Source organism: Brassica napus, chromosome C5, assembly GCF_020379485.1.
Source record: "Brassica napus cultivar Da-Ae chromosome C5, Da-Ae, whole genome shotgun sequence".
Taxonomy (NCBI): Eukaryota; Viridiplantae; Streptophyta; class Magnoliopsida; order Brassicales; family Brassicaceae; genus Brassica; species Brassica napus.
This window is the reverse complement of record NC_063448.1, coordinates 23,863,477-23,887,602: the sequence shown is the minus strand read 5'-3', so window position 1 is coordinate 23,887,602 and position 24,126 is coordinate 23,863,477. Positions and strand designations below refer to the sequence as shown.

The window sequence follows — 24,126 nt, the reverse complement described above, 5'->3', positions numbered from 1 at the left end:
CGAGATTTTGTACTCGAGGATATGCATTCACAACTCAGAAGAGGAGACGTTCGAGTACGACTTATGATGCTGGCGTTTGTTCTGCATCAGGAGATGATGTATACTACGGACACATACATGAGATTTTGGAAATCAAGTATTTGGGCATGGTTGGATTGCGCTGTACTGTTTTCTATTGTGATTGGCACGACAACACCCCAGATCGAGGTGTGAGAACAGATGCATTTGGTGTTATATCAGTAAATTCGAGGCGAAAGCTGCAATATTATGATCCTTTCATTCTTGCTTCCCAGGCCGATCAGGTAATTAAATGTTAATTATTCAGAATGATTCATCATCATGTGTATTAATTTATAATTTTTCTAAATGTTACAGGTTTGTTATATCAAGTACCCCCGGGTAAGGAACAGAGATGATCCATGGGTTACTGTTACAAGACTCAACCCGAGAGGCCGAGTTCAGGGAAGTTCTGAGCTGGAAGACCCACTACAACCAAGCACATCCGGCAACTGTAGTGCAGCAGAAGATTTAGCTGGAGTTGGCCTTGTAGTCGATTTAACCGACTTTGGAGAGGAAGCCGTCGTTCACGTAGAGGATGAACCAGTAATTGGAGAGTTTCACCAAGATCCAGATTCAGATTCATCTGGTGATGATGACTCGGAAACAGACTACCATTGAACTTATTTTTTTTTTTTTTAAGAAATACCGAGGAAATTCCGAGGAACACTTGATATAACCTCTTTCCTTGGATAATAGTTATTTGGTTTATCTAGCAAGGCAAAGCTGAATACGAATTAAAAGCTACACAAAACACAACCAAATAAAACAAAGAAACCATGTAAAAGAAATACGAACTCATAATTAAGAAACCTAAAAAAAAACTCAGTTCAAAATTAACAGAAAATAAGACCATAAAACGTTAGAATAGAAAAGAAAATAAAATAGCCGGTGATAGCTCCTACTCCTCGTCTCCTGCTCCAGATGTTCCTGCATCGTTGGGTCTCTTGGACCTCTTTCTTACCATGTGTGTACCACTCGAACCCGAACCAGAGCTGGATGGAGAGTTGTCCCGATGAACTACATCATCCTTTTGGCAACGACACGGCCTGATACGTGAAATGGCAGCCCAGATCTTGTGTAGCATGTCGTTGTTTGTCTTTATGCTCTGATCTCTCCAATGTTGTTGCTGGCGCGAAGTGGCGTTCGGTGGAAGCTCTTGCAGCTTGTACTGGCTGGAGTCTGATGGGAGTAGCTGATGGGGTTGTGAATCATCTGGAATGGCTTGTGCAGCCTCATCTTGTCCTTCTTCATCAACCACGCCCTTGCCTTTGGTCTGATATTTTGGCGTGAAGAAGGATGGCTTGTCTACTAGTGCGGTAGCAGGGGGTAGAAACTCAACTGCAGCCTCTGAAAGTAGAGCAGTCAGGCCGATCTGAGGCAGGTGGCAGTAGAGTGTTTTCTTCGCTCGGTCCTGGAATACGTAGACGTAAGGACCATCCCGATCGATCCTCGAGTGGGGACCAGCTATGAACTCCTTACTTACTAGAGAAATGACATCCAGGTAGTTCCAAGCAATGTTGTTCGATCTGTCCAGTGCTACCTGGTGGTTCTCACAGTCTACACCCACATGTCTAAGGATCCGAGTAATCACTGCACCAAATCCACATGCATTGCTCTTGGATTTGGTTACTTTCCCCTTGTATCCTGCTAAGTTTGCGGCCAGCACCGCTCCCATGTTGAAGGCAGTAGCAGGTGGGAATGTAGAGTTTCCAAATGCCGGTAGCAAATGCCTCACACCTTGGTACAGGAGGCACAACTCCCATTGCGTGACTGATGCGGCTGTGGTTGTCCCGTATAGCAATGAGCCAATGAGGCGTGTCGCATATCTCAGTACTGGGCTCCGGATAAGTGACTCCTTTGCCTGAGAAGATCTATAAACCCCTGTGCCAATCGTTTCCCAGAAGTTCAACAGCTCTGAAGTCCAATAAAGACCATATGTCCTCTCCCCCGCACTCAATCCAAATAGTCCGCAGAGGTCTGTGAAAGATACCTCATAGTATACTTTCTGCACTACGAATGCCAGAAAACCTTCCTGATGGCTATCATCGGGACGGGTGACGTATGCGGATGCTATGAACTGGCGTACCAACTCCGGATAAGTGGGTTCCTTGAGGTTGCATAGTTGGCCTAGACCCATGTTCTGGAACAGTCCTTCAATGTCTGCTTTGATTCCCAATATTGTCATCGTCTCAGGACATGCTAGTTGTGTAGCCGGAACGGCTACCTTCTTCATGTTGTTGTAGTGGGTGGTATCAGACTTATCCCACTTCTTTGGCCTTTGCTTCTCCAGCTGTGACGAACCCGCTTCTTGTGTGTTTTTCTTTGCTGATGTTTTCGTGCGCTTCATTCTCTACAAAATAGAATCATTGCTCTCAACATGGTTATAATCAATTAAGAAGGCAAAGCTGAACATGAAAATGAAAAGCAAAATCGAGTTGTGATAAAAAAAAACGAAATTGAAAAAAATTCTCTATCCCTAAATCATCTCAAATCATGTTCCAAACTCGTTGATCACAGACAATTGTGTTCTATTCCATGTTTAAACATCTGTTTCATGCATATTTGATCAAGGAATCAACACGGAAATAAGAAATTCACAAAACCCAAAAAATTGCTCAAGAACACGATTTCAGAATGTGGAGATTCGCGGAGTATACCTGTCTTAGGGTGAAGACGAGTGTAGGAATCAGGTAGAGCTCGAAAAATCAAGTGGAATAGAGCCCAAAATTGTTCAAATCGGATGATTATAGAGAGAGAAAGGGGGGGGCGAATTATAGGGGAAATCGGAGGGGATGAGAGTTCTAAGGTTTAGATCCAAAAAAGGTCGGGTTTTGCCTTATAATTCTGTTTTCCGAACACGCATCGATCGATGCGTTTTGTTTCTATAACGCATCGATCGATCACATTCTTACGGCCCGGGCCATCTTGGTAATCGATCGATGCGTTTTTGTTCTATAACGCATCGATCGATGCGTTTTTAAAAAAACATACAAGATTTTCCGAGGAAATTCCGAGGAACAATTCAGATTGTCGATCGATCGATGGGATACTCTCATCGATCGATCACAATCTTACGGCCCGGTCCATCCTAGTAATCGATCGATGCGTTTGTGTTCTATAACGCATCGATCGATGCATTTTTAAAAAAACATACAAGATTTTCCGACGAAATTCCGAGGAACAATTCAGATTGTCGATAGATCGATGGGTTACTCTCATCGATCGATCACAATCTTACGGCCCCGTAAATCCTAGTAATCGATCGATGCGTTTTTGTTCTATAACGCATCGATCGATGCATTTTTAAAAAAACATACAAGATTTTCCGATGAAATTCCGAGGAACAATTCAGATTGTCGATAGATCGATGGGTTAATCTCATCGATCGATCACAATCTTACGGCCCGGTCCATCCTAGTAATCGATCGATGCGTTTTTGTTCTATAACGCATCGATCGATGCATTTTTAAAAAAACATACAAGATTTTCCGAGGAAATTCCGAGGAACAATTCAGATTGTCGATAGATCGATGGGATACTCTCATCGATCGATCACAATCTTACGGCCCGGGCCATCTTAGTAATCGATCGATTTGTTTTTGTTCAAAAACGCATCGATCGATGCGTTTTTTTAAAAAAAATTACGTTTTGAAACCCCAAACACTAGTTCGTCGGAATTTCCTCGGAATATTCCGAGGAAATTTCGAGGAAGAAGAGGGTTTCGTCGGAGTTCCCTCGGAATAATCCGAGGAAATTCCGAGGAAATAGGGTTTTTAAACCGAAAACAACGTTTTGCCGTTTGAATAACACCTATATAACCCTTATTAAGTGTCTTACGTTCATTATGAAGTCAAAAATTTGTTCCTTACCGTATAATTAACACTTTTCCGATTGTATGAACGAAATCTCGCAACATAAGAGAAACACTTATACCTTTTAACGAACGGTAAAGGGAATACTTTCAATTAGTTTTGAAATTTGTTATTTCATGGTTTATGCTCATGTATACAAAGAATCCTCAATGGTATGCATTACAATTGTATAAGAAATGAAATACGGCAAAAAAAATTGATGTTTTGAAACCCCAAACACTAGTTCCTCGGTATTTCCTCGGAATATTCCGAGGAAATTCCGACGGATATTTTACTATCTGTCGGAATTTCCTCGGAATATTTTCATTTTACCGGGCAAATATTTCGCGAAAATTGAAATTAGAATTCCGACGGAATTCCGACGGATAATGTCCGTCGGACCCTAGGTTTTATAACCACGAGCCCCTTCTTCTTCCCCATTTCTCTCTTCTTCCTCTGCGCGACTCCTCTCTTTCTCTCCGGCGATTTCCCCCTGAAATCCGACGATATCTCCGGCGATCTCCCTCTTCTCTTACACAAATCATGTAAGGACCCTATCCCACTCTCTTAGGTTCTATTTGTTAGGTTTTTGTGTAGTTTTGATAGATTTTTGTTAGGGTGATTGGTTAGGATTGTGATTTGGTTGTATAATAGGTTTAGAATTGTGATTTGGTTGAATAATTTGTTTTGTTGAATTGATTTAGAATTTTTTTATAATTTTTTTATTTTTTGTATTTATAAAATCAATTTTTGTATATAAAATCGATTTTTGTATTTTACAAAACGATTTTTCTATATAAATTCGATTTTTTGGATTTTACAAAAAAAAATTTCTATATAAATTCGATTTTTTGGATTTTACAAAACATTTTAATTATTAAACAATTTTTATTTATTAAAACTATTTTTGTTTATTAGAACTATTTTTATATATTTATTAAAAAAATTTAATATATATAAATCTTTTTCTGTGATTAAATTATTTGGGATTTTTTTTTAATAAAAAAAATTAATTTATATATTTCTGTATTTATTAAATATATATTTTTTAATTTACAGGTCTCATGATGATCAGACCCGGCCTCGACAGCGTCGTGGTCGTGGTGGTACGGGGAGCCAGTCTCGGGATTCCAGCCATTTTCAGGATTCCCCTTCGCCCCACAGCTCCAACCATACATCTCCCTCTGCTGCACCCGCTCATGCTCCTCTCGCTCCCGCTGCTGCATCCGCTCCTGTTCCTCCGGGTCCTCCGGGAGTGATGAGGGTTGCGGAGTTGGTTCAACAGCCCGGTCGTGACCATCTTCCGTATCTCACTCCGTATCCACATGGACGGGGTCAAACATGGTAATTAAACATTTTTTTTTCTTTAAATTTGGATTCATTATTAACCGTTTGTTCTTTTAATAAGGTTCAACCGATCCGGGAACGGGATCAGCGCATGGATCAACCGTATGATGTACTCGGCCCTCGACAGTGGACATCCGACTTTCACTCACTTCCCAACCGACAAGCAGGTTCTGTGGTTTCGTCAGTTTGCGGTAAGTATTCTAATTTTTTACTTATATTTTTAATCTTTAATATAAATTTTCTACTAATTGTGTTTTTTTTTCAGCAAGAGTTCAACTGGAATTCCGATGAGACGCTCTTTATCTATCACCACTTCGTCCATAAAGTAATGGACAACTATGGGAAGCAGATCCACGAGTGGAAGAAGAAGTGGGAAATCAATAAGGTTCGATTTAATTTATTAAACAATTTTTTAATTTATTAAACTATTTTTTAATTTATTAAACTTTTTTTTTTTTTTTTAATTAAAAGGTCCCAAAGTCGATGAACGATACGGTCTGGAAGGAGTTGTGTGCGCATTGGGATAAGGAGGAGACGAAAGAAACTTCTTCCACCAACTCCACCAACCGCAGGAGCGACCGTAAAGGGAAGGGCATCTACAAGCATAACTTGGGTGCTCAATCTATTGCCACTCTCGGAGATCGCATGGTAAGTTCAACCGCTTTTTCTTCAATTATTTGAGTTTCAGAATTTAAATTTATTGTGCATTTCTTCTAATTTCTAATGTTTCTTTAATTTTATGTTTTTTTTCAAGGCGGAAGAAAATGATGGCGAGCCGGTCGATGATCTCGCCCTAATGAGGAGGGCGTATACCAACAAGAAGACCGGCCAGATTGATGACGGTCTTGTGAGGGACGTGGTCGACCTGGTCCAAACTCAGGTGGTAGACGAAGTGTCTCAGCTTCAAACCGAGGATGACGCTTCGACGGCTTCGACCAACTTGTCCCGGTTTCGAATCAACGAAATCGTTGAATCCGTAAGTTCTTTTTTTTTAAAGTTCAATTCATTTATTTCTTGGTTTAAATTTCTAAATTTGGCTTTTTTCTATTCAGTCGGTTCCAAAGAAGAAGGGACGTTTGTTCGGTTTGGGTCGTCGCACCCGGTCGGTTCCTCCTTCTTCTGCACCACCGCCCTTTGTTGATCCAGAAGTACTTACGGCTCAGTTGAAGGACAAAGATGATCGAATATCTTTGTTGGAGACCCAGATGGCGGCTCAACAGGCGGGCTATGAGGCACAGAGGAGGCTGAACCAGCAAATGATGGAGATGATGCAGAGGATGTACCCGAACGAGGTGTTCCCGGACGTGCCAGACCCGTAGTTTTTTTTTCCCCAATCTCGGAATGTTTTATTTTTATTTGTGAAACTTTGAATATTAATTAGTATGATTTCAATTTTACTTTTAATTTCATATTTTCGAATTTAAATTTCAGAAATTTTATTTTTTCAAAAAAATTAATATTTTTTACATTTCGAGGAAATTAATTATATTTTTCACTACATCGATCGATGCGTTTTTGAACAAAAACGCATCGATCGATCCGTTTTTTTTTTAAAATATAGCGAGGGACATTTCCCTCGGAATTTTCCGAGGGACAACTCCCTCGGAAAATTCCGAGGAACGGATCCCTCGGAATATACCGAGGGAACAGTTCCTCGGAATAAACCGAGGAAAAAGTCCGTCGGTATACTCCTATCGATCGATGTATATATGTCCAAATACGCATCGATCGATGAACTTCCGAGGAATTATCCCGACGAAGTTCTACCTCGGTATATTCCGAGGACTTTTCCGACAAACAAGGGATCCTCGGAATTTCCTCGGAAATTTATTTCCTCGGAATTCCGTCGGAAAATTCCGAGGGATTTCAGAGGAAAAAAGAAATTCCGAGGAATTATTTCCGACGACGTATTTCGTCGGAATTGCGTCGGAATAACGATATTCCGACGAAATTCCGACGATTTTTTCCCTCAGAATCCTTGATGTTTTCTTGTAGTGCTTCTCGAATTTTATTCCCTTTTTTTGTCAAACCTTTGGTTACGAGAGAAGACTTCTAGAAAAATCTTCTCTGAAAAGTCAAATATAGTCAATTGCAAAAGTAACCTACTCAGACTTCTTGTGACAGTGAAAAGACTTCATGTGAACGTAAGGCTTCTATAAAAGTCTTCTCCAAGAAGTCTTCTAAAAAAAGTCAAATATCTGCATAACTAACCTTATAGAGAAGTCTTTTCTAGTATTTTCGAGGATTTTTCACATTCAAAAGTAAGCCAAGTTTACAAAGGAAGAATTCTCTAGATGTCTGATATAGAGTAGACTTCTTAAGAAATCTTCCTTCGTAAATTTGCAATTGCAAAAATGACCTAAATGGAAGACTTCTTAAGAAGTTTTCTATGTCAATCTTTATTATATACTTCAATTTTCTCTAAAATTAAAATGATTTTTTAATATTTTCATGTTAATTCATGTATATTGTATTAACTGCAAAGCGATTTCATCCGCCAAGCTTATGAACCGACATCCTTCATACCTTTGGATGATTTTTCCCAAGCTTGGCGGATTGAATTCGCTATACTAGTCAACACAAGTAAACCAATGCGAGTAACAATTTAGTAACACGAGACATAACAAAATTAGTGAACTAGTCAACACAAGTAATGAAATCAAGCACTCACAATTTAAAAATCAGTTCAAGAAATTAGTAATGAAATTAACAGACTCAGCAATCTTGTATACTAACATCAGTCAAACAATCAACATCAGAGATATAACGACAAGCATGAACCATGAAACAAGACTAGACTAGATTTATCACGAGCAAACATGGCAACAATATGACACAATGATTTATCATGAGCAAACAGAAAATGCAATAATACACAATGAATTATTAGTAACAAACAGAACATGTTGTAGTCATCATACTAAGAGAAACCAAACCGAGAAAACATACATAACACGTAGATCTATTTGGTCTTGTTGGTTCTATTACATGGATCTAACGGTCTTACACAATCAATGAACTAAGTAAATACCTTTGGATTTTGGATCTTGTTTTGTTGGTCTTTTAACATGGATTTCTTTCCTTAGTTAGCTAACAACCTGCACATAATATACAAGAGTCAAGAGTTGGAGACTTTGAGCTGAGAGTTTGTTGGATTAAGAAACTTTAAAATATTTTCTGAAATACTTATTTTTGTACATGCATGTCTAATATGTGATGTTTGGAAGCCGAGTTGGAAGAACCGCTGTTGTCGGAGTTCCATATCTTGTGACAGTGAAAGTTGAAATTGAGTCGCCTTTCACTCTCTCTCTATCAACTTTGTTTTTTTTTTCAAATGAAGAATGAAATGAAAAATCTGCAATTTGCGGGACATTAGGTTAACCACAAACTCTATTTGGGCCATCCCGATTTAAGCCCATTCCCGCACGATACCAACCCGCGAAACCCGCAATATTATGAAACATGATATGTCCAGCCCAATACCACTCCGATGCAAGCTTTAGCATGCCAGGCCCGCGGTCCAAGTTGTACATCGCCATCCTTAAGTTACATTGTGGCCCATGATAAAACAACATATATGCATTGATGTGGTAAGGTTTTACTTATAAATCCTAGTTGAAAACCGAACATTACTTTTCATTTTTTGTTATTTACTATGTGTACTAGGATAAGACCCGCGCCTTGCGCGGAATTAAGTTATTATTTTTATTATATTTTGGAGAATGAAACAATAGTTTGGCTTCATTTGGATTAGGGGTGTTCAATCCAGATATCAGATTGGTTTCGGTTCGGTTCGGTTTTTTCGGTATTTTGGTTAGTAAAATATAACTACTATTCTAAATCCATATTTACTTTGACTTTAATCTTTCACATACTTTTGAAAGATTTCAACTGGACAACTAAATTGATCAGTCAATCTTGTTGCTTTAAATCATTAGTATATATATATATATATATTATTTAGTTTGAATATTTATTAAATAAAAAATCATATGCGTTATATTTTATGATCATTTGTAACTTATTATAACAAAAAAAATAATCTATTGATCACAAAATTTTCAGAGTGAGAATCTTCAAATTTCTAATAATATATAGACGTTTTGAAAAATTCAAAATATAACATATAAGAAAAAATATAAATGTTTTTATTATATATTTAATGTGATTTTTAATATCTTTTAATAATATAAAATTTAAAAAAAGAACTAAGATACCAAAATTGTTATCAAATATTTATTATTCATAATAATTAATTTTCATATATACGTTAATCATATTAGGTAATTTCGTAGCTTCTAATTAAGAAAAGTGCAAAAACAAAATTTGGTAGATTATTTATCAATTCGAATATTCGATAGTTAGTTTAATAAAAAATATAATGTAAGTTAAGATGGACCAACCTATTTTTTAAAAAATAGTATATTTTATATAGTCATTTATTAAATGAGAATTTATAATCATACAGTTCTATGATCATTCATATCGTTTTATAACTGAATATTTAAATCAACGATAACAAAAATTTCAATGTGAAATCCTTAATAAGTTTATAATTTATAAATGTTTTTGAAAATTCATTGAAAGTTTTAATATTAAAATATTTATGTAATCTTATGGTATATAGTTTAATCTATATATATATATATATATATATATGTGTTTTATTATTAAATGATATTTTTTACTCATATGGTTTTAAATCATGTGTATCTTCTTATAATATTAAATAAAAGTTCATATTAATACAATTTTATGATCATTTGTAACTTATTATGACAAAAAAATAATCTATTGATCACAAAATTTTAAGAGTGGGGATCTTCAAATTTCTAAATTTATAGACGTTCTGAAAAATTCAAAATATAACATATAAAAATATTTATTATATATTAATGTGATTTTTAATATCTTTTAATAATATAAAATTTTAAAAAAGAACTAAGATACAAAAATTGTTATCAAATATTTATTATTCATAATAATTAATTTTCACATATATGTTAATCATATTAGGTAATTTCGTAGCTTTTATTTAAGGAAAGTGCAAAACATTTTTTGGTACATTATTTATCAATTCGATAGTTAGTTTAATAAAAAGTGTAATATAAGTTAAGATGGACCAACCTATTTTTCTAAGAATAGTATATTTTATATAGTTATTTATTAAATAAGAATTTATAATCATACGGTTCTATGATCATTCATATCATTTTATAACAAAATATTTAAATCATCGATAACAAAATTTTCAATCTGAAATCTTTAATAAGTTTATAATTTATAAATGTTCTTAAAAATTCATTGAAAGTTTTAATATTAAAATATTTATGTAATCTTATGGTATATAGTGTTTAATTTATATATATATATATATATATATTTATTTTATTATTAAATGATATTTTTTACTCATATGGTTTTAAAATCATGTGTATCTTCTTATAATAAAAATGTTAAAACATTGATCATTAATTTTTAACATAATAATTTTAATAGTTTTAGTCATTTATTGTCGTTTTTAAAAATTCAAAATATAACATATACGAAAAAATCTAAATTTTACTTTTATAGCTAATTTGATTGTTTAATTTATTTTAATAATATAAAATTAAACGAAAAATGATGGAGGAGATATAAATTGTTATCAAATCTTTATTATTAAAATCATTAATTGTCATATATATATTAGTCATTTATGGTAATTCCGTAGGTTTTATTTAAGGAAAAAAAATAGCATATCATATCATTATATCATATAGTTTAACCAACTTATGTATCTAACAACATATAAAAATCGAATGTGGACCTACTTATTTTTCAATTGAATGTAATTGACTATCTAATTGAGTGTCACCTATGCATTGGGACCTATTTTAATTAATACAAAATTGAGGTTACATTTTTTCAAATGTTTCTCAATTAATATATAGATTATGTGTATATCGCAATTCCCACTTCCACAATGATATGCTATGCTAAGAGGGTCTTCTTCACAATGATAACGAAAATAATATTAAATATTTCCTCCACTCACAAAAGAATAGTTTGGGGGACTAATTAGCTAGTAATCATTGAGCACGTATGTTATAGTAATACTTTTTACTATAGTAGTATTACCCGCCATTTTACCTTTTTCGTGGTATGAAACTCTAGTTATTCTTTTCTAATATGCACTATGCGGCTGAAGGTTGTTTTTTTTTTGTTTAGTTAGGTTTGTCTGGAATAAAATCTATACTATTAAAACAAAATCCTTCTTAGGATTATGTCCCCGACTTTTTCAATTAATTACAAAATTTTCCGTTAATTTTTTTCAGTGACTTTTCCAATAATAAACATGATTTTGTCGGTCAAAACAATAAACTAAATTTGTAAGGACAGTGGGCTTGGGTCTATTAAGATAAAATAAGATATATGTTTGCTTTGCTTTCTGGTTGAATTGGTTTTTGCGATCCAACTTGATCATTTTTGCATGTGATTTTAAAATCAGGTAATAGTGCGTCTCATTTTAATTCTTTTCAGCAAATTAAAATATTTGAAAATATAAAATATCGACATTATAACTTTTTCATTATATAAACATTACAGATTATATTTTAATAAAAACTATAACATTTTTTATGAATATAGTAACTTTATGTTATTAAAACTATTTTTTATTCTTTGCTATATTATTTATACGTTAAATAAATAGATATGTAAATAAAATAATTTTCTAAATATTTCTTTCATTTTACTATATTGGTGTTTCACAATATGAAGATTTTTTTATTTTACCTCAATTATTTGAAATGATTTAAAACAGTAATGTAACCAGAACCGAAAAATTCAAAATTTTTATATATCCATACCACACAAAATATCAAAATATTCAATCACTTTAACCAAAACTCAACTTCATATATAACCAAAATTGTTCATATATTTCTAAACCAAAAACCACAAACAAACTGAAATCAAAAATCAATAAAAGCAAATTAGAATCGAACGAAAACCGAAAATGTTTATAGCGAAATAAATTAGTTAACAAACAGTTATATCAATAAATTTGTCAACAAATATATTTTCGCGCTTTGAAAGCGCAAATCAAAATCTAGTTTATTAATTAAATATACTACTCTTCTTAAGTTTTTTCTTTTAGGTTTCTGTAGTCAAGTTATAATTAGTACACTTACACTATTTTGGTTTCTAGTGGCAGGTTCAAAAAAGAGAATAGGTTTTCAGCAGCGTTGAATTTTATTGTGTTATAGTTTCTCTTTCAACCAATAAAAAAGATGGAACGAATTAATTCGTTATTATTTTTTGGTTTGCGGAAAAGTGGAAATCAAACTTCTTCTATAAGGTTCAATGAAAAAACAGAGGAAAATGTACACTAAAATTTTGTTTATATTTTTTCTCTTGACTTTTCTTCTCATTCCATTTAGCATTCAATTTTATCAGTCAAAATCTAGAACTCTTAACCTTTGAATCAAAATAATTAAAATGAACAAAACATATATACAAATGGAGAAAAAATCTTGGTACAGGAGTGGAAATAGAATATCTACATGTTCGAAGAAATCGAATAAAATCTTAGCAAAGGAACCGAAAGCTTTATTAGTGATTTGACAATATACATGAATGTGTAATCTTCCTTATTCGAGAGTACATTTATAAAATATAGACTCAAGGATGTTTACAGCATGATGATTCTGTGGTGTAGAATTTTTTTTATTACGTTTGTCAACAAGTGGACAGTAATTAAAAAAAATAAAATAAGAAGTAATCGACTTTACTCACATTTATATAAGATTTTTTTACATCCGAAATCACTTTATCACTTTTCAATTACATCCAAGATAACAATGCATTTGCAAAACACTTTTTATGGGACTTACAGAAAGAATATACATATTTGCCCTTAATGAGAAGAAAATGAGATATTTCTTAGACAAAAGTAAAGAGAAAATACGTTTCTTTATTATTGTTTAGTCTACTTTTTAATATTTTGTTTTTGGTTATTTTTAAATTAAAAATACATATAGAAAATTTTGTGGATATAATAAATTATATTTTTTTATTCTCTATAATTTGATATCCACTTTGATATATATTTTTGTTATATTTTAAAATCTATACTTGTACATGTATTCAATGATTGTGTTGTGGATGAGTGATGTGTGTATATTTGAAAAACATGGATAACTACATGTAGAATATAAGCATGAAACAACATATGTGGTTGGGTGTGGGAAAATAAGCGTGGACGGGTAAACATGGACGGCTATTTGTGGACGAGTAAAATTATGATGAAAATTCAAAATTCAGCATACTATATATCTCATGGTGGAGGACTGTGACGAGCTCGAACCACCGCAGCTTCACCAAGCTCATCCACGACGATGTTGAGCTCGGAATCCATGGTGTGGCTCACCGGGAAGAGGAGCTGACTCGTTTTGACCGGGAGTTTTGGAGGAGGAGATGACTCGTTTTAACTTTTTGGTTTATTTAGCTTTGTTTTCATCACTCAAGCTTGTTTTTTTTTCTCGACATGTACGTTGTAGTTATTGGTTTGAAGTTATTAATTTGTTCATCCTTGAAATTGTGGACACATTGGCATTCATATCACAGTCTTTCAATATGTTACATTTTTATATCTATGTTTAGTGTTTGATTTAGTACTCTATCCACTATATCAAGCTTCAATTCCCTGTACATAGGAATGGCAATTGGACCGCACCCCGCGGGCCTGGCCCGTACAAGACCCATGCGGGGCGGGTTTGGGTAGAGATACTGTAGGCCCATTTGTGAGTGGGTCTCGCGGGTTAAGTCTCATGCGGGTTGGGCCTTTACGGTTTGAGTCATTTCGGGTCTTGCGGGGCAGAAAGAACCCGCACAACTTCCTCTTTTGTTGTGTCTACACGTGAAAAAAAAAAGATGGACAAAAATGACGATATGGCGATTCATGTTTTATGTGGCCACGACTCCATTGACGAGCACCAGAGGAGCATCACCACCAACCGTTTCTTCTCCTCGACTAAGGTCACCACCGGAGCTTCTCTCCGTCTTCTTTCCACCACCATAACTTCTCTTCTTGGAGATCCCGCCACCGAAACTTTTCTCCTTCCTCGAGCCTCCACCGGAGCTTCTCTCCGTCTTCTTTCCACCACCATAACTTCTCTTCTTGGAGATCCCGCCGCCGGAATTTCTCTCCTTCCTCGAGCCTCCACCGGCGGGGCGGACCACGGCGGGGCGGGTGGTACTGTTTGCCACTAATATTTGACGACCCGCGGGCTGCCCGCAAAGGCTTAAGATGTTAGCGGGACGGGTTTGGACTTAAGGATTGAGACTGCGGGTCGTGGCGGGCCAACCCGCAAAGAACCGCTGGAGAGAGAGACCATTGTAGGGCGGGCTACGGCGGGGCGGGTGGTACCAAATGCCATTCCTACCTATACACAAATTTAAGAGATCTCTCTTGTTCTTTACTCATGGTTATGTTAGCCTTTATATCCACAACATAATCAAAATCTTCTCGTCCCCGTCCACAGACAAACATTGTTGTTGGAGTTGTGTCTTTAAGTTCAACTATTGTGGAGCTTGATCTGATGAAGCTTCTGGAATTTTTACACTCATCTCCGTCGACGCATCACCCGTTCACGTATCATCCATCCACACATCACCCGTCCACGTAGCATCCGTCCACGCATCGAATGTCTATTAAGGACAAAGTTGTCAACAATTTATTGCTGTCCCACAACAAAGTGTCTCACATGTAGGAAGTGACTATGAGTGTAAAGAAAAGTCAAAAAGTGGTCTAGAGAGTAATCAACTCTTTATATAATAAATTAAAAATGACCAAGATATATCTAATATCATTGTGCTAATGTCGCTGTATTGTCTGTCATGCATATTCCATATTCGTACATTAAATGCTACTTTTTTTTTTGAAACTAAAGGCTTACATTAAATGCTACTGATAGAAGAATAATATCACATTCTACTATATATTAAATAAAAAGTAACTTAAGTGATTTTTTATTTGATATCAATTATACAGAGAAAGTTACAAAAAAAACTGTTATAACTTGATCCGTTAATTTTTTTTAATTTTTATTTATTTTAATGGACAAAAAGTAGCTATAGAACTAATTTGTATTAGTATCCATACAACCAAAATATACACATAAAAATTTACGGTAACTAACTCTATGATTTATAGAAAATGTATATAGTGCTTCATAAATTTATTTTTGGAAAAATCTATTTTTAACGAATTTTTGTATCACTATTCTTATTTATCTTTATTAAAAAAATATTTTCATAAATACCTAAAACATGAGGTTTCAATTTTTTTTTTTTTTTTTGTGATGCAACCTCAAATTAACCCTAGAACCAACTCTCTCAAATAAGTGATCAGATGTAGCACTTGGTGATTGAATACAACAGGCCGAGAACGCAGGAAAGAAGGATATGCATGATCAAGGAGAGCGATTTTTGCTACCAGCCTCATTCACAGGAGGACCAAGATACATGAAGAACAATTATATGGATGCAATGGCTATATGCAAATATTTTGGGTTTCCTGATCTGTTTATAACATTCACCTGCAATCCTAAATGGCCTGAAATCACCAGGTATCTACAAAAGCGGAACCTTATTGCTGATGATAGACCTGATATTATTGGAAGGATTTTCAAAATCAAACTTGATTCTCTCATGATTGATTTAACGGATAAAGAGCTGCTGGGGAAGACAGTCTCATGTGAGTAATTATGTGTTATTCTCTTTTTTTTATACTTTTGACCCGTTTTTTAAGTATAGATCTTTTACTCATTTTTATTTTATTTCAGCTATGTACACTGTTGAGTGGCAGATACGCGGTCTACCACATGCACATATTATGTTGTTCATGCATCCTAATTCTAAATTTTCTACGACGGATGACATTGACAATGTTATCGTTGCTGAGATTCCAGATAAGGACAAAGAGCCAGAGCTTTATGACATTATTAAAGATATGATGATTCATGGTCCATGTGGAGCTGTTAACATGAATTCTCCATGCATGGAAAATGGTTTATGTTCGAAGATGTATCCTAAAGCTTATGCTGAGGTGACTACCGTCAACAAAGAAGGGTTTCCTGTGTATAGAAGACGAGAACAACCAGACATATTTGTTGAAAAAAAAGGTTTCAAGTGTGGCAACAGATATGTGATTCCATACAACAAGGATTTTTCTCTTCGTTTTCGTGCTCACATTAATGTGGAGTGGTGCAATCAGACCGGTTCTATAAAATACTTATTCAAGTATATTAACAAAGGGCAGGATCGTGTCATCATTGCTGTTGAGCCCCCAGAAAAAAGATCTGCCGGCCAGAACATTTCAACGAATGGTAAGTTGAATGAGAAGAAAAAAAATGAAATCAAGGACTTCTTCAACTGCATGTATTATTTCTAGCAGATTTATAAAATTTAATATTGAGCTTTCCAAGTCAGTGGATGTTTACTTTGTAGTATCCTGATCGTCTTGCTATTATTCATTGTTCAGATATGTCTCAGCCTGCGAAGGTGCTTGGAGGACTTTTATGTTTCATATTCACTACATATCAACACCAGTTGAGAGATTGCAGTGGCATCTTGAAGGAAAACAGATCATTATTTTTAAAGATGATGATACATATGAAAAAGTAACTAGCCGGAAGCTTATTGAAAATACTATGTTTTTGGGTTGGTTTGAATTGAACAAGTTCAGTTCAATAGCTCGGACACTCACTTTAGCTGAAATTCCAACAAGGTTAATTTGGAATAAGAAAGACAAAAGATTTCATGATAGGAGGAAAGGATTCAGCATTGGGAGAATCAATTATGCACCACGTGAGATTGAAGACACATTCTATTGTCGTGTGTTGCTTAACATTGTGAGAGGTCCAACATGTTATGAAGATATTAAGACGTTTCGAGGGGTGGAGTATCCTTCATACAAGGAGACATGTTTTGCAATGGGACTGTTAGAAGATGATCAGGAATATATTGACGACCTCAAAAGAGCAAGTTTCACTAGTTCTGCGTGTTATTTGCGTCAAGCTTTTGTTATCATACTCATGTCTAAGAGTTTGTCAAATCCAGAAGTCGTTTGGGAAGAGACTTGGGAGTTTCTTGTTGAAGACATTGAGCATAAGAGAAGAAAGCTATTACATAGACCAAGTACAATTTTTTGACTCAAATATTTTTGAAAATAAATATGTGAAAGCAAGATTTCTCGGTAATATAGTCTGAATTGTTAGTAACTATATATTTTTTTGGAACCAGATCTTAGTTTGAGTGATGCGGAAAAAAACAGTACGCGCTTATAGAGATTGAGAAGCTTCTAAAGAGTAATGGAACTTCTTTGGAGAAGTGGAAATCTATGCCTAAACCAATTCCATTGTTAATAACAATGTTTTGATTATGGACGAGCTCAGTTACGACCGGGAGGAGTTAGAATCTGACCTTCAGCGTGACATTCCAAAACTAACAGATGAGCAAAAGAAGATATACAATGAGATTACTGATGCTGTTTTCATAAAAAAGGAGGGGTGTTTTTTGTTTATGGATTTGGTGGTACATGCAAAACTTTCTTGTGGAGATTGCTTTCTGCTTCAGTACGTGTTAGAAGAGAAATATGTCTAAATGTTGCCTCGAGTGGGATAGCTTCTCTGTTGCTGCAGGGAGGAAGGACTGCACATTCTCGATTTGGTATTCCTATCAATCCAGATGAATTTTCCACATGCAAACTTGCACCAGGAACTGATAAAGCGGATCTGGTGAAAGCAGCCTCCCTCATAATCTGGGATGAAGCTCCAATGATGAGCAAGCATTGTTTTGAATCATTGGATAGGAGTATGTTGGACATTGTTGGAGATAAGGATAAAAGACCTTTTGGTGGCAAAGTTGTTGTTTTCGGTGGAGATTTTAGACAAGTGTTGCATGTCATTCATGGAGCTGGAAGGGCAGAGATTGTTATGGCTGCTCTTAATTCATCTTATCTATGGAAGCATGTAAAAGTTTTGCAGTTAACCAATAATATGCGTCTGCTGTCCAATAATTTGTCGGCTGAGGAGTCAAAAGCTTGCAGGAGTTTTCACAATGGATATTAGATATTGGAGATAGAAAGATTGGTGATGGAAATGATGGGGAAGCTCTTATCGACATCCCAGAGGAGTTTCTAATTCTTGATGCTAAAGATCCAATAGAAGCTATAAGTTCAGCAGTGTATGGAGATGCTACTTCTTTACACCAGAACAGCGAGGCAAAGTTTTTTCAGGAGAGAGCTATTCTATGTCTTACTAACGATGATGTCAACATGATTAATTAACATATGCTGGATAAGCTTCATGGTTAGTTACAATTTTCTAATTTTTACATGTAATATTTTTTGAAGTGATATATATTTGTTAACAACGAAGGTCTTTTATGCAGGAGAGGAAAAAATATTTCTAAGCTCTGATTCTATTGATGCTTCAGATAGGTTTTCAGTTAATGACCAAGCTCTTACTCTAGATTTTTTAAACAGAATCAAGGCATCAGGATTGCCAAATCACAGTCTGCGACTGAAAGTGGGTTGTCCAGTGATGTTGCTAAGAAACATAGATCCTGTTGGTGGATTGATGAATGGTACTAGACTCCAGATTACAGAAATGTATGACTTCATGATAAAGGCGAAGGTTATGACAGGGGAAAGAGAAAAAATTGGTCGAGCTGTGCTAATTCCTAGACTCTCTATAACTCCTTCAGACAAAAAGTTGCCATTCAAAATGAAGAGGAGACAATTGCCTATTGGTGTGGCATTTGCCATTACTATCAATAAAAGCCAGGGTCAAACATTGTCTGAAGTTGGAATTTTTCTACCAAGACCGATTTTTTCTCACGGACAACTATATGTTGCTGTTTCCAGAGTGACTTCAAAAAAAGGATTGAAGATATTGATTATTGACAGTGAAGGTAAACCTCAACGTCAAACCAAAAACGTGGTCTTTAGAGAGATTTTTGATAATCTATAGATTATAAAGTTTATGTTTAGTTACTGTTTTATATTAAAACGTTTCTCTTATATTATGATTGGAACTTTTGGAAAAGTTTGATTCATAAAGGATCCTAATTTTTTATTTTCATGATGAGGCTGGAAATCCTCAATACCAAATAATGACTATTTCAAACAGGCATATTTAAATTCTGCAGAAGTTTTATATTTGAAAACATAACACAAAATGCCAGATAAGTCAGATGCCAGCTTCATCTCTAATAAAATTTACACACTAATTTTTAAGTCTCTAAAGTAGGAAACACGTATAATGCAATCAACATTCATCAAAAAATCTTCCGGTTTATTCCCCTAACTACCAGTTTCAGCTCGAAGCCTAATTACTAAAATTTTAAGCTTTTAAAATGCACTTACTTGGGTTTGTATTTCTTTGCAGTCATGTCTTTGTCCCATGTCCTTCAAATGAATTAAGCTTCTGTCTCTAAACCTTTGACTGCTCGACCTTCTGTGTAAATCTCATGTTGTGTACAACAGACTGCACCACCTGTACATCAATTGTATATTTAATTAAGTCAACTCACTAAACGGTAAAATATATACCGTTTCTCATTTCTAAATCAACCAAATAAACCTATAGTCCGAGACTTATCTGTGTACTGCAAGGTTTTTGATAGACTTTGCCTCATGGCCTTCATCATTATTCAACTGTCAGCTTTGTGCTGTTAAATTAGGAAACAACATTAAGTCTAAAGTTGATAGTTTCCAAATATTGAATATGACTTTCGTGGATGAATAGATGAAAGAAAAACTATGTTCCAATGGAAGATATATTATATCTAATGTAAAAAAGACAAACTTTCTGAAAATAACTTAACTTTTATATTGAAGTCATGTTTTCCTTCATAGGAGAATGAAGTCTGTAGTCTTTGATTGATTCACATCGTCTTCAGACTCTTCAAAATCATTCCAATCTCACATTGATAAGAAATCTGAAATCAAACAAAACGTTACAATTTGATATATGTTATTTACAAATCTCAAGAACAGAGGAAATTATATTTACCATTTGTTTGTCTTCCAACTCTTCTTATGATATAATCGACAACCATCCCAGACTCATCTTTGTTCACAAGATTTTGCCTTCAGCTCTGAAATACAAAACAATAACATTTTTTTTAAGATCATCATTGACGTTAGAGATGGGCCAAATATAAAAGAAAAATTGGACCTACATATTTGGTATGGTCAAATCCTCGGTGAATCTACCGACTTTTAAAGCTTCTGTTTCACTCTGTTTCCTTAAAAAAAAAAAAACAAGCAACAGATTTAACTAAAACAGATTAGTTGAATCGGGCTTTCAAAACTTACATGCTTTAATAAGATCTTTGACTTCCTCTTCGATCCAAGTTCTTAACAAGATCTGAACAGATCTGAGATCTTAGTGTTCTGTTCCGTGGACCTGAGAAAGATCTTTTACTCTGTCAATGTTGCATGTGGTTTCAATTGTTAAAAACCAAGAACAAAAAATAACAAAGATTTAATCATCGAAGAATGTATTGTAATACTTACCTTTTATAACACACAGAGATGAACAAGACATGAGATTACTCCTTCTGATTTTTTTGTTCTATCTTCGAATCGGAAACAACGAGGATCGTCGATTACTTTTCTAATTTGAGAGAAGTTATGGAGAAAAGGAATATGTCGGCAGAGTTATTGTCTTTTTACTTTCACTATCTGATTTTTTAATAATACTAAAGAATCAGATTTTTTTGTCTTTTTTATTTCAACATAAAGAAAATATTTAATATATTTTTGGACCATCTTATAGTGTCTCAAGCCGAGTTATATATGCAAAAAAGACTTAATTCATATTCCAATGTGGACTAATAAGATTGAAAAATAATTTCAACATCCCATTAAACAAATCTGAGAAAATGATATTAATTACACTTTAAAAAAACTTTACATAATTAACACAAATCATCTACTACTACCCTTACATATACATAATGATCACCCAAAAACAAAGAAAAAAAACTACAAAACTATACAAAACAAATTATATTTTTGCAATTTTAAAAATTACATTTATAGTTTTTAATTATTACAAATTTGGAAAATTAAAGATACCAAATTAATTTTTAGTTTTGATAGTAAAACATGTCTGATAATATAAAAAAAACCCACTTAATATTTGAACTCTTTTCAAAACCTCTCAACTATAAATACATATATATATATATACATCTATACTATTATATTAGCATCAAGATTATATATTTTTATATTTATATATAGATACTTATCATCCTAATTATATAAAACCACTACTACAAATATAACATAAAAACACTTATTAAAAAATATACATGTTATACATGTTATAAATAAAATATATTTCAAAATAAGATAATCCCGCGCTTTGAAAGCACGGATCAAAATCTAGTCTATACTATTAAAACAAAATCCTTCTTAAGATTATGCCCCTGACTTTTTCAATTAATTACAAAATTTTCCATTAACTTTTTCAGTGACTTTTCCAATAATAAACCTGATTTTGTCTGTCAAAACAATAAAATATATTTGTAAGGACAGTGGGCTTGGGCCTATTAAGGTAAAATAAGATATATGTTTGCTTTGCTTTCTGGTTGAATTGATTTTTGCGATCCAACTTGATCATTTTTGCATGTGATTTTAAAATCAGGTAATAGTGCGTCTCATTTTAATTCTTTTCAGCAAATTAAAATATTTGAAAATATAAAATATCGACATTATAACTTTTTCATTATATAAACATTACAGATTATATTTTAATAAAAACTATAACATTTTTTATGAATATAGTAACTTTATGTTATTAAAACTATTTGTTATTTTTTGCTATATTATTTATACGTTAAATAAATAGATATGTAAATAAAATAATTTTCTAAATATTTCTTTCATTTTACTATATTGGTGATTCACAATATGAAGATTTTTTTATTTTACCTCAATTATTTGAAATGATTTAAAACAGTAACCAGAACCGAAAAATTCAAAATTTTTATATATCCATACCACACAAAATATCAAAATATTCAATCACTTTAACCAAAACTCAACTTCATATATAACCAAAATTGTTCATATATTTCTAAACCAAAAACCACAAACAAACTGAAATAAAAAATCAATAAAAGCAAATTAGAGTCGAACGAAAACCGAAAATGTTTATAGCGAAATAAATTAGTTAACAAACAGTTATATCAATAAATTTATCAACAAATATATTCTCGCGTTTTGAAAGCGCGAATCAAAATCTAGTTTATTAATTAAATATACTACTCTTCTTAAGGTTTTTCTTTTAGGTTTCTGTAGTCAAGTTATAATCGGTACACTTACACTATTTTGGTTTCTAGTGGCAGGTTCAAAAAAGAGAATAGGTTTTCAGCAGCGTTGAATTTTATTGTGTTATAGTTTCTCTTTCAACCAATAAAAAAGATGGAACGAATTAATTCGTTATTATTTTTTGGTTTGCGGAAAAGTGGAAATCAAACTTCTTCTATAAGGTTCAATGAAAAAACAGAGGAAAATGTACACTAAAATTTTGTTTATATTTTTTCTCTTGACTTTTCTTCTCATTCCATTTAGCATTCAATTTTATCAGTCAAAATCTAGAACTCTTAACCTTTGAATCAAAATAAAATGAACAAAACATATATACAAATGGAGAAAAAATCTTGGTACAGGAGTGGAAATAGAATATCTACATGTTCGAAGAAATCGAATAAAATCTTAGCAAAGGAACCGAAAGCTTTATTAGTGATTTGAGGATATACATGAATGTGTAATCTTCCTTATTCGAGAGTACATTTATAAAATATAGACTCAAGGATGTTTACAGCATGATGATTCTGTGGTGTAGAATTTTTTTTTATTACGTGTGTCAAGAAGTGGACAGTAATTAAAAAAAATAAAATAAGAAGTAATCGACTTTACTCACATTTATATAAGAATTTTTACATCTGGCATGCATATTCAAAATCCGTACATTAAATGCTACTTTTTTTTTTGAAACTAAAGGCTTACATTAAATGCTACTGATAGAAGAATAATATCGCATTCTACTATATTTTAAATAAAAAGTAACTTAAGTGATTTTTTATTAGATATCAATTATACAAAGAAAGTTACAAAAAAAAAATTTTATAACTTGATCCGTTAATTTTTTTTAATTTTTATTTATTTTAATGGACAAAAAGTAGCTATAGAACCAATTTGTATTAGTATCCATACAACCAAAATATACACATAATAATTTACGGTAATTAACTCTATGATTTATAGAAAATGTATATAGTGTTTCATAAATTTATTTTTGGAAAAATCTATTTTTAACGAATTTTTGTATCACTATTCTTATTTATCTTTATTAAAAAAATATTTTCATAAATACCTAAAACATGAGGTTTCAATTTTTTTTTTTTTTTTGTGATGCAACCTCAAATTAACCCTAGAACCAACTCTCTCAAATAAGTGATCAGATATAGCACTTGGTGACTGAATCCACGGGGAGCTGAAACACACAATAGAGCAGATCAAATATAAGATTAAGTTAGGCAGATAAAATATTAAAACAATAAATAATGAATAAAGCGGTAAATAAAATAGATGAGTTTGTGTTCACAGATAAAATAGAAGCTAGACTTTCATGTCAGATAATTCAAATTATGATATAGTTGCTAAGTGCATGTGATATTAATCAATCCTAGAACTTGAATACTAATGTAAGATATCCAGCTCTCGCTGCGAGTCTACGTGTTTGAATCTATATCCACACTCTTGTATGTGACACATAACAAGTGTCGATCGATACACCTATAG

The 24,126-nt window shown here is 33.4% G+C and overlaps 1 protein-coding gene and 1 long non-coding RNA gene across 7 annotated transcripts; one reads left to right on the top strand and one right to left on the bottom strand.

The window, feature by feature from the left end:
* Positions 1 to 5,169: 5,169 nt before the first annotated feature.
* On the top strand, positions 5,170 to 7,904 carry LOC125587726. The gene is made up of 7 exons (XM_048758757.1): positions 5,170 to 5,255; positions 5,320 to 5,449; positions 5,524 to 5,643; positions 5,730 to 5,906; positions 6,013 to 6,234; positions 6,311 to 6,573; positions 6,850 to 7,904. Exons 1-7 carry the CDS (start codon positions 5,170 to 5,172, stop codon positions 7,238 to 7,240), a joined length of 1,389 nt encoding a protein of 462 aa, XP_048614714.1. The 3' UTR covers positions 7,241 to 7,904.
* A 205-nt stretch (positions 7,905 to 8,109) lies between these two features.
* Positions 8,110 to 23,324, bottom strand: LOC111209298. Of its 6 annotated transcripts, none has more exons than XR_007324042.1 (6): positions 20,827 to 23,320; positions 20,626 to 20,716; positions 20,490 to 20,555; positions 20,321 to 20,405; positions 19,672 to 20,246; positions 8,110 to 8,356 (listed from the first exon to the last, which is right to left on the bottom strand). It is a non-coding gene; the product is annotated as an uncharacterized LOC111209298 (long non-coding RNA). The 6 variants fall into 6 exon arrangements; XR_007324041.1 differs by lacking the exon at positions 8,110 to 8,356 and having other exon boundaries at positions 10,875 to 19,976; positions 20,133 to 20,246; positions 20,827 to 23,324; XR_007324039.1 differs by lacking the exon at positions 8,110 to 8,356 and adding an exon at positions 10,875 to 14,951 and having other exon boundaries at positions 20,827 to 23,319.
* Positions 23,325 to 24,126: the final 802 nt, after the last annotated feature.